General features: G+C 32.2%; 1 protein-coding gene and 1 non-coding gene across 2 annotated transcripts; one reads left to right on the top strand and one right to left on the bottom strand.

Moving 5' to 3' along the window:
* The first annotated feature begins 3,477 nt into the window (after nucleotides 1-3,477).
* Nucleotides 3,478-6,694, top strand: LOC111688361 (zinc finger protein Noc). Its single transcript, XM_023450859.2, has 2 exons — nucleotides 3,478-3,804; nucleotides 5,044-6,694. Exons 1-2 carry the CDS (start codon nucleotides 3,715-3,717, stop codon nucleotides 6,565-6,567), a joined length of 1,614 nt encoding a protein of 537 aa, XP_023306627.2. The 5' UTR covers nucleotides 3,478-3,714; the 3' UTR covers nucleotides 6,568-6,694.
* A 4,752-nt stretch (nucleotides 6,695-11,446) lies between these two features.
* On the bottom strand, nucleotides 11,447-11,518 carry Trnap-agg. The gene has a single exon. It is a non-coding gene; the product is annotated as a tRNA-Pro (tRNA).
* Between the last annotated feature and the right edge of the window lie 285 nt (nucleotides 11,519-11,803).

Genomic DNA, 11,803 nt, shown 5'->3' with positions numbered 1-11,803 from the left:
CCTATTTGAATTGATTCCAATTGCCTCTTAAACACTTTCTGATTCTTTTTAATGTTGTCTGTTCATCCGTCAACTTTAATGGTTGATATCTAAGCAATTACAAGAGATTTTTTAATAATTCAAAAAACACTTTAATAGGAAATACTATGAGCAATTGGAATAGATTTTTATAAAATGACGACAAAATATATATTTGTTGTTTTAATGTTATATTAAGCTTAAGGTAATGATATTTTAAAGAAAAAGAAGATTTTAAGTCAGATTTTAAGCTGCCAAAATGAACTTTCAGTATTCCTAGTCTGGAAGCGAAATACATATATATATATCAGACTTTTTAGAATAGTTGAATAGTTAGTAACTTCCCAGTAAAGGTGATAAAATGTTAAAATTTACTTACACAATAGCATTTTAAATCATTTTTTTTTAACACGGTGATGTCATTGAAGGCAAGTACTTACCAGAAGCGATTACAAATAATTAGAAAAAGTTGTCATTGTAAATCGAATGAAAAAACGTATACAGCTTCTATATCTTTACTGGCAAGATGACTTAAGTATTAGAAAATATTTATATAATACATTATTAGCAAGACCTTATTAGACTACTTCTATGTAGTCCAGGCGATATCTAGTTAGGTAAGTAATTACAATTGTAAGCCATTAGCCAGTTTTTGCTGGGTTAGTTTGAAATGAGGATATACATGTGTACATCGAATCCGGTGCAATGCACCTAGACCTTTATCATGCCTGTTGTGAGTTCCTTAACCAATGCCTTATATGGAAATCGAAATAACCACCTCCGTTCTATCAGACTAGAACACTAAGCACTAACCAACCGTAGGCCATAGTTGAATAGTTAAGTGCTCAATTCCTCATTTGTTTTATCTCTTTAATGATCGATTCTGAAGCAATATTGAGCAGTAATCGCGTATTGATTTAGATAAAGAATATACATCGAACAAAACATTTAATTAAAGAGAAAGTCTGAGTCCTTATGTTCCAAACTCTTGCTTTAAATATAAAATATTCTCAAAGAATATTGAACACGTTTCCAGGCGATATCTAGTCTAGTCATTGAAAGGTATGTTGTTAGGTAAGTAATTCCAATTGAAAACCATTACCCAGTTATTGCTGGGTTAGTTTGAAAGGAGGATGTACATGTCTATATCGAATCCGATAAAATACACCTAGTCCTTTAACGGGCCTGTTGTGAGCCCCTTAACCAGTGCCAAATGTGCCTTTACCTCCGGTCTACCAGATTAGAACACTAGTCACTAAACTATCGCAGGCCACAGTAGAATAGTTAAGTTCTTAAATCCTCATTTGTTTAATATCTTTAAAGTTCAAATGTGTAGCATTCATGAGCAGTAATCACGTGCTGATTTAGATATAGAATATACATCGAATAGAACATTAAATGAAAGAGATAGTCTGAGTCCTTATGTTACAAAATTTTTCTTCAAAAATAAAATATTCTTAAAAAATATTGAACACGTTTAAGTCTAACAATTCGTGAAGAAAACTAAGTCGGATTATGTTTTATACAATCGGTGTTGTATCGTAGTATGTCGTAAGATTTTCTATTGACTTGTTTTTGTTTCAAAAAATTTTATTTGAAAATTTTTTATAATATACAATGCTACAACGATACGACATCGATTATGAATTGAACAATTGTTTTGAGTTTGTATAATTATTAGAAAAAATTAGACTAACAGCGCCATCTATTGAATGATATTTTGTTTGAAAACTAACTAACTAGTAAACTAAACTTTTTAACGAAGTTTGCCTTCAAATTAAAATTACTTTGACTCACATTAAGAAGCATTTCAAAAAAAGGTTTTAATTTAAAATTTTCTACAAATTAAATGAAAAAAACATTTTTTCTATAATTTTTAACAAAATTTATTTGTCATAAATAATTCATTAAAATGTTTTTCTCTTGATGGACTGTGAAATGTTTTTAATAATTTAAACTTATTTGAGGGGTTCGAAAAAAAAACAAACTCCGACGGCAAAATTTATTTAAATTACAAGTTCAGTAATGAACAAAATTAGCCACAAAACAAGAAGGTAATAAAAAATTTTGTAAAATATTTTTTAGTTGGTTTAACTAAAAGTAAATATAAGTGGAATTTAATTAGTTTTTAGCACAAACAAAGTTTGACATTAAAACAAGATTTTTCACTTAAAACATTAAACATAATTAATCGCTGGAAAATATTACATAGAAAATGATGAAAAAATTTGGGTTTTTTTCTTTTTATGGTTGTGGTGGCATAAACAGGAAGAACCAAAGCACCGGCCATTAGTAAACTGAAACATTTAATGATTATAACAATTTTGAAAACTACAATTTTTATTTTCTTCTTTTTTGAAAGGCGTGATAAACGTGACAGTTTTATTACACTCAACAACATTTCAAGGCATATGTTGGTAAACTAACATTATTTTAACACATTATATGGATAATATGTTTGAGGCAAATAAATTTCTAGAGAAAAAAAATCCATAAAATGACAAGAGCAAAATACTCTTTGAAATGTGTACAGCTACCAGTTGCTCTTTGAGTATAAAAAACACTAAGGTAAACCTAAAAACAAGAGTTGCCAAAGGGCAACTAAACTAAATGCTAAAAGCTGATTGGATAATTTACCAAAGAGTAAGAAATTTTACATAAAACTCAACGGAGAGTGTTGTCTGAGGAAAAAGTTATATGAAAAGAGTATGCCGCTCTTGTTTAAGCAATAGCTTAGCTCTTTTTTTTTGGTGTAGGAAAAACCTGTTTGCTTTTGCTTTAAGTGCTGCTGATGGACAAGACGTGCCTTTTCCTTAAGACGGCGAAACATCAAAGATTTTCCATATGGCGCATGCTTAATGATTGGTTAATAAAGACGCCATATTTAAAAATTACTCTTGTCATGTTCACAAGGCAGCCATTGTTTTTTATCCCTGTCTAACGGCAGTGATATAGTCACTACTATGTAAGTAACGTTAAGAAATTCAAGTGTATTAGTAGTATGAGTAATTTTTATATGTTTAACATATAAAAGAGTAGCAGAGAGTTTAGTACAGAGAGAGAGAGTTTAATATAGAGAGCCAGAGAGTAAGACAAATACAAGTGAGAGATAATACACAAAAGTGGTGTTTTAGAGGTAAAACGAAAAACGAACATAAATTCTGTTTGAGGCAAAGTACTCTAGTGTGACAGACATTTGAAATCAGTTCGAGTTTAGCTTTCGTAGCGTTTAGACGTAATCGGAAGAAAAAAATAAGAATAAAGAAGAAAAAAAAAAGAAAATTTTATTAATTGAAAAATATAAGAAATAAATATCTTTAAAGAAATATATATAAAAAAAAGAAAATTGAAAAAAATATTCAAGTTTAATGCAAACAATTAAAAATATTATTACAAAAACAATTAAAATTTCTTAAAATAAAAGAAATTCAAATAAAAGTGAAAATTTGAAAAAAAAAGAAAATTTAAAAAAAAAATTTTCTTAAAAGTGTTTTATTAAATGCTGTTAGCAATTTATAACAAACAAATAATTTGTGTTAAATAAAAAAATTTCCAAAAATCAAAAGGAATTTTTTTTCAACAACAACTTTATATTGTGGATTACCTTACTTTGTGGATTAGAAGCTGCTCAACATTTTCTCCAGTTTAAAAATATATATATTTTTTTGTAAAAACCTTTAAATAAACTCCAGCATTATGGTTGTTTTAGAAGGTGGCGGTGGTGTTGTTACCATTGGTAATAACCAATACCTACAACCAGATTATTTGGCTCCTTTGCCCACAGCGGTTAGTATTTTTTTCTAAATAATTAATAAAAGAAAATTTTGAAAAAATTGTAAGAAAAATTGTTTCAAAATTTTGAGTTTAAAAATTTGTGTCAAAACAGTTTTTTAAGCAAAAAACTAAAGAATTTGAAAAAAAATAAAAATGAAAAAAAATCAAAATAAATTAAAAAAAATTAAAATTCTAAAATTTTTAACTTTTAAGGAAAACTAAAACAATTGAAATTTCAAAATAAATTTGAAAAAAGAAATTTGAAATTCTAACATTTTGTTAATTGCTGAAAACTGCTGTTTGGGAATGAAAAAGTAAAAAATTAAAAATTTTGTAAAACTTTGGAAAATAAATTTTAAGAAATTCTTAAAAATAAATTTTGGGAAATTTTTAAAAAAAATTGTATTTCATCTTTTGGCAAACGTAGAGTTTGAACATTTAAAATTTAATGAAATTTTTATTTTGAAAATTTAAAATTTTTACTTTTTTCTAAGAAAAATAAAAAGTTTAACGAATTTTCTTTTAAAAAATTTTGTTAAACAAATTTTTGTTTTAATGAAAATATTTCAAGAACAAGATTTTTAAAAGAAATAAGTTTGAAATTAAAAAAATTTCAAACAATTTTAATGAAAAAAGAATACAAAAACAAAAATTTTCCAAAATTTCAAAATTTAGCTTTTTTCAAAATTTTGTATAAAAAATTTATCTTAAAACATTTTAAAATATCTATTTAAAACTCAAGTTTTAAAAAATCAAACAAACAGATCCAAAAATTTCAAATATTTAGTAAATGAAATAAATTTTGAAAAAAATTTTAAAAATTTTCTAAAAAAATTTTTTCAAAATCTTAAAGAAATCAAAATTTTTCAACAAATTTTTCAAAAGGCCAAAAGTTAAATTAAATATTTACAACTTTTTAAAAAATTTACTTAAACTAAACAAAATTTTAAAGAAAATATTTCAAATTTAACAAAAACCAAAAACTACCGACGGCAAAATAAAGTTTCGAAAACTTTCAAAACTAATTCGAAAAAATTAAAGTTTTAACAAAATTTTTCTTTAATTCAAAGTTCACAACTTTTAAAATTAAAAAAAAAAAAAAATAGCGAAAAACTAAATTTACTTTAAATTTTCTTATAAAACAATTTTTCTCTTTTTCCCAAAAACTTTTCATTTCCTTCATCTCAAATTATCTCTTAAACTCCCTTACTTATGATCAAATTTTCCTCTTTTCTTTATCTTCTTCTATAGATGGATGCCAAAAAATCTCCTCTTGCCCTTTTGGCACAAACCTGTTCACAAATTGGTGCTGACTCTTCGGCCGTCAAGCCTATACTATCTATGGATAAGAATAAAAAATCCGGTTCCAGTTCATCAGCCTCCTCCTCTTCGTCGAGTGTTACCTCTGAAACGGGTTCGGCTAAATCACCCACACAAGCTAAATCACCCAAATCGACTACACCCACAAATACAGAAATCAAATTGGCCTTTAAACCTTACGAAACTAATGTATTGTCACAGCAAAATGTCAATTCTTTCAAATCTTCAGCCAGTACAGAAGATTTACAACAGCGTCCCAGCTCTAAGTCATCATCACATAATGGCGATAATACAAGAGTGCCATCACGCAGCAAGGCTAACTCAACACCCGATAATGGTTTAAATAAATCCCAAGACTTATCAGCTGGCTCTTCAACACCTCACGATAATAGCCGCAAGACAGTATCACCTTCCGGTTCACATTCTTCGCAGAGAGGTGCCAGTCCTATTGTACGTTCCGGCATGGAGGTTTTAAATAATGCCAACGGTTCGGCTCAACATCCCAAAGAAATGAGCTCAATGGCTCAAGCGGCTGCCGCTGCTGCGGCTGCTTATAAGGCAGCCGGTGGTCCTTATGGTTTTAATCCTTTGTCCGCCTTATGCTGTCCTCCAGGCATGGAACAGCATGCTGCTGCCAATCCTGCCTTCCGTCCTCCCTTCGCTTCTAATGGTTTTGCTCATCATCATGCCGCCATGTTAGCGGCCGCAGCCGCCAATGGTGGTTATCCTGGCAATCCCAATGGTCCCGCTGGTGCTCAACCCAATCCCTATATTAGCTATCAACGTATCAAGACTCCTGCCGGCGGTGAGGCCATAGTGCCCGTTTGTAAAGATCCCTATTGTCCCGGCTGTCCCTATTCGACTCATACACAACAAATGCTAATGGGTGCTCCCTGTCCCGCCGGCTGTACACAGTGTGAACATCAGAAATACGGCATGGCTGCTATGATGGGAGGTGCTGGTCTACCACCAGGTCATCCTTATTCACAAGCTGCTGCCGCCGCCGCTGCCAGTGCTGCTGCTGCCCGTTCGGCTCCCTATGTCTGCAGTTGGGTGGTGGGTGATGCTTATTGTGGCAAACGTTTCCAGACTTCCGATGAACTCTTCAGTCATCTCAGAACTCATACCGGTAATCTCTCAGATCCTGCTGCTGCTGCCGCCGCTTTGGCTCAATCACAAGCTCAATCGTTGTTGGGTTCTCTATTTCCTCCCTCGGCCTTAAGAGGTGGTTATCCTACACCACCTCTAAGTCCCATGTCTGCTGCTGCTGCCGCCGCCCGTTATCATCCCTATGCCAAGCCTCCTAGTGCTTTGGCTGCCGGTGGTCCCTCACCTTTTGGCGGCCCAGGAGGTTTTAATCCTGCTGCTGCTGCGGCTGCAGCTGCTTTGGGTCCTTATTACTCACCATATGCCATGTATGGTCAACGTATTGGTTCCGCCGCTGTGCATCAATAAGTCCCAAGGCTGAGTTCTTAAAGAGAAAAGAAAAAAGTGATCTTTGTAGAGAAAGAACAAAAACACAACCATCTCATGAAAAAAATACCAAATAGAAAAGGCAGAGAGAGAGAGGCCCTTATACTGAGAGAGAGAGAGAGAAAAAAAGAAACCAAGTTTTTAACTCATATGCTGCAGAAGGAAATGAGCCCATAAGTCAAATCGGTTAAAAGAGTTTAACAACATCTTACGCAGGACTAAAGAAAACCGATAAGTTATACTGTGATACTAAATTGTAGTTGAGCGCTAGTTTGTTAGTTTTAATTATTAAATATTAATATTAAATTTTCTTTTAAAATCCTTAAAACAAAAATTATGCAAAAAAAAATCTTTAAATTTTTCTTAATAATTTTATTATTATTTTATTAAAGCAGCCAAAGCATTATTAAATTCCAAGTTAAAAAAAGAAAATCCTAAAACTTCCATAATTTTGTTGCTTGAAAAAGATGTTTAAAAAAATAAGAAAAATTGTTTTTTAATATTATAATTTTATGGTTTTAAAAATTTTATTAACTTTTAATGTTTTAATTTTATTGTAATAAAAACAAAAATATAAATAATTAAAAAAAATCCTTTAGTTATTTAGTTCATAAGTTAAATGTGTAATTTATGTAGTTTGTAATACTTAGATTTGCTACAACTAAAAAACAAAAACAAAAAACAAATAATACAAAATGTTTCATTTATATATGAAAATCAACAAAAAAAAACACAACTTATAAATTATATTTAAAAATATATATATATAAAAAATACAAAAAATCATTTTTTGAAAAATTAATTTAAACAATCTATCATTTCAATAACGGGGGGGGGGGTTAAAAATTTTCTACAACATTAGCACTTTTCTTACGCTAAACTCTTCAAAACTTCAAAGTATTTTCTTGACACTCTACAATCAATCAAATTGATTGCTGATAAGCTGATAAGTAATATTCTAAACAACAGTTTGCTAGTTATACCTGTGAAAACTATTAAATGATAACAGTAATAACACATCAATCAATAGACATTTTGATAGACATGGCTGATGGATCTCGGAAGTACAAATAGAAATTAAAACTGCTGACAACTTGTGTTGTTATGTTACGAGTACTACTTACCTCTAGATATCAATCATAAGAGCTTAGTGTATAATTGATTGGTGTTATTGTTATTTTTTTTTTTAAAGATCTTGAGTTTGAAATATTTGGAAATTTTTTGAACATAAATATTAAAAAGAATTTAAGGTCATTTGTAGACAGTTATTTTTAGATCTTTCTGTTCCCTCTAAGGCAAATATTTCTGATCTGATCACATTGGAACAATTAATGCTCTATGTATTTGTTGTTTGAGTTTTCAGAGTCTTCTTTGAAAGTAAGTTTACCTCTTTACCTCTACGCACAAGTCTCGAAGTAGAAACTAGGTTCTCAGATCGCCAGTTCAAAAACCTTTAGGATATAAATGAGGAAACCTTGTGGAGAAATATTTCAAATGTTGCAACATATGTCTGGAAATTTTTACCTCAGATATACTTATACATTTATGTTAAATTTTGAAGGGATCTTTTTATAGGGGCTAGGGTCAAATGAGTTCATGAGCGTCATCAAGGCTAGTAAAGAATTTTGTTTTGCAACTTTTTGTCGAGATACGTGTATATTAAACATAATTGAGAACTTAAAAGTCTTATTTGGCGGGTTCACTTGTATGGGGACTAAGTGAAAAAATAGGCCGATATTAACAATTTTCAATGGGCTTCGTCTGCGGTACCATAGAAGATTATGTGACAAATTTCATTGAATTATCTCCAAAATTGAGACCAGTATATTGATTACAAAGCTTACAAGCCCTATTTGGGGGTTCAGTTGTATGGGGGCTAGGTGAAATAATGGTCCGATATTAACCATTTTCATAAGGCTTCATCCCTGAGACAATAAAAAAAACGTGTACCCAATTTCATTGAATTATCTGTAATACTGTGACCTGTAGTTTGATTACAAGGTTTACAAGCACTCTTCGGGGGTTCAGTTGTATGAGGGCTAGGTGAAATAATAGACCGATTTTAACCATTTTCATAAGGCTTCATCCCTGAGTCAATAAAAGATCATGTACCCAATTTCATTGCATTATCTCTAATACTGTGACCTGTAGTTTGATTACCAGGTTTACAAGCCCTCTTCGGAGGTTCAGTTGTATTGGGGGCTTAGTGAAAAAATGGACCGATCTTAACCATTTTCAATAGACTTTGTCCCTGGGACAATAGAAGTTCTAAATTTTATTGAATTATCTACAAAATTGCGAACCGTAGATTGATTACAAAGACGTACAGACAGACGGTCAGGCGGACGGACATAGCTAAGTCGACTCATAAATTGATTCTGAACCGATTGGTATACTTTAAGGTGAGTATAGGACCAATATTATTGTGTGTTACAAACATTAGCACAAACCCAATATACACTCCTCACTAAAGTTATTTACTGTGTAAAAGCTTTGTGATCACTCGTAGACAGATCTTTCTCGTAGTTAGATCTTTCTGTTCCTCTATGGCAAATACTACCGATCTATAATCTGGGATATGAATGAAGAAACCTTGTAGAGAAACGTACAGACCTTCGGACCTAACACAAAGATTTGTGTGGACATCTGCCGTGTTAGGCTTAATTCACGTTAGTACTTTTACAACAGCAGACTAAGCTTCTCAAACATCTTACCAATACCGTTTTGTTTTTAAACGTCAGTCCATCTACAAATACCTACATTCATATTAGTACTTTTGCAATTACAGGATGAGCTTGTTAAACATTTCATCTATGACCATTTGTGATTCTTAGACGCCAGTCCATAAACAATAACATTTCTGAAGTACTCAAGCTATCTAAACATGCGGGCCATTGCTGCCCCGTATTAATTCCGACATGCAAAAACATCACTTCTCTATATACATATTCATGCAGATGAAATGGCCCCTAATGATTGGGCAACCGCGCCTATATACTTATTTAGGTGCCAGATCGATATACATACTTGTTAATCGAATAAGCTTCTTCCTACTCACAGAGAACACAATGTGCTAAATCGGTTATGAACAGAGTAAATACTGAGAAAGGAAAGAAACTGCAATGGTATTAATTACTAATCACTTACAAAATAAGGTAAGATACATTACATCCATTACCATTTTACCGAGCAAACATCTCATTTATCCGACGCAATCATTTAAAAAACACCCGATACACTCTCTCTAGGTAAACGGATCAGTTATACACGCATACCCTATACATTCATTCCTCATCATATACACTAGACTTCTGCTTATTTTCAACACTTAGATTCAAAGTCATTCTTCTACAAGGTTTCTGTTGTCTCGGCAACGTTACCGATTTTTGGTGGATTACACAGCGCTCAAGACAAAGTTGAAAACTGTATCCTATAGGCTAGCGGTTCTCGTGCATCGCAAATGGACCTTTTCGATAAATGGGACGAGACGAAGATCAAAACTCTAACCTATGGTTACCGGTTATCGTGGCACCACATTATATGGTTTCCTGAATTATTAGGATATATTTTACACCAATAGTTTATAAATCCGGCTGACTAAAGGAATTGGTTGCAGCTCTTTTGTTAACGATTGCAATAACACCAAGATGGGTGTAAATTATCTAGATAATGTGGCCCGGAAGGGAAGGTTATTTTGATAGTATGTTTTTCACCTCACCAACAACGCAACTAAGTAAGTCGCTAGCTGGCAGTACTTGGGATTACAAGATAATGAGATGTGCTTCAGTGTTGTCATGCTGACTGAATAGTTCTTTAATTGTCGCTTTAAAAAGAAACAAGGTCACCGTTTAATTCTTATACTTGGAGGTTGTCTATCGAACAAAAGTTAGTACATGGCGCACTTGATTCCACACAATGTTCCCATTGTGAAATCGTCCAATGATCACAACAATTATTTCTAGTTCTATTGATAGATCACATAGTGATACATATGAGCTTCGATCATCTATCTAAGAGCCGTAGGAAGTGCGAGTAGAGCAGATTTGAACGAGATTCATAATGACGATAGAAAAGAGAAGGTCACCGCTTAATTGCCGTACTAAGAGGTTGTTCCAAGCAAAGGTCTCGCTGTGAAATCGTATAATGATCAGACCAATTTTTTCTAATTCTATTAATACCAGTTTCCTCTTCATCGTTACAACTTTTAGAAAAATATTTGTAGGAAAGTGTTTATCTTTCTCTTCACACATCTATCCCCTCTAATTAAAGCGGTCATTGGCCAGTTGAAAAAAGGCTATATTTGGGTTAAGAAGGATATGTACCATATAAATACATATGCTAAGGACTTAAGGTCCTTAGTGATTACCTTCCAAAAGTAAAGATTCAAAAGTAGTTAAGCAAATCAATTGACTTGTTCTAGTAATCACAAAGGTCCATTGTCTTCGGGTGCATATGTACTTTATGTGTATCTTTGTCTAATATTCTATGGTACTTAATCCGTATAGCCACTTATCTTACGATCACTACTTCGGCCTGGATTATGTGATCAGTCTATTGACAGTGTTGTTCGAAAATACTCAAACAAGGCTCTGGTTCATCATAGAAAGATCGTTTTGGGAAATTCGGCATCGAAAATTTCTTTACCTGTTATATAATACATTGTGTATGTCACAACAACTTGTCTGGACACATATTATCTCAAATCGAGTAATTTTGTACCTTTAGAAAACGTCGTTACTAGCATATCTTATAGTTATAAAGCATCTTCCTTAGATCGTTCATATTATAGTAATTTAAACTAAAAATATAAAAAAAAAATCACATTCCTTTTAAAATAAAAACAAAAAAATTAACTTCACTTGGGCTCGTCCGGGATTTGAACCCGGGACCTCCCGCACCCTAAGCGGAAATCATACCCCTAGACCAACGAGCCAGTTGCAAAGATCACAACAATATCACAGCACACTGCAATCAAACACACACACACACCAACCAACTCAACACACTATCAACAACCCTATCACCCAGCAAACGCTTATACACGTTTATGTCACGTCACAACAACATTTTGCTTATCAAGACAACATACTACTCACTCTAACATATCCACTTTATTAAACAAGTAGGAAAGTATAGTCGGGCATGGCCGACCATATGATACCCTACACCATGAGTATATTTTTAAAATTTTTACTTTTTATAAAATTTTTATTTTTTG

Source organism: Lucilia cuprina, chromosome 2, assembly GCF_022045245.1.
Source record: "Lucilia cuprina isolate Lc7/37 chromosome 2, ASM2204524v1, whole genome shotgun sequence".
Lineage (NCBI taxonomy): Eukaryota > Metazoa > Arthropoda > Insecta > Diptera > Calliphoridae > Lucilia > Lucilia cuprina.
The sequence above is the reverse complement of the archived record's forward strand: the minus strand, read 5'-3'. Positions and strand labels throughout refer to the sequence as shown.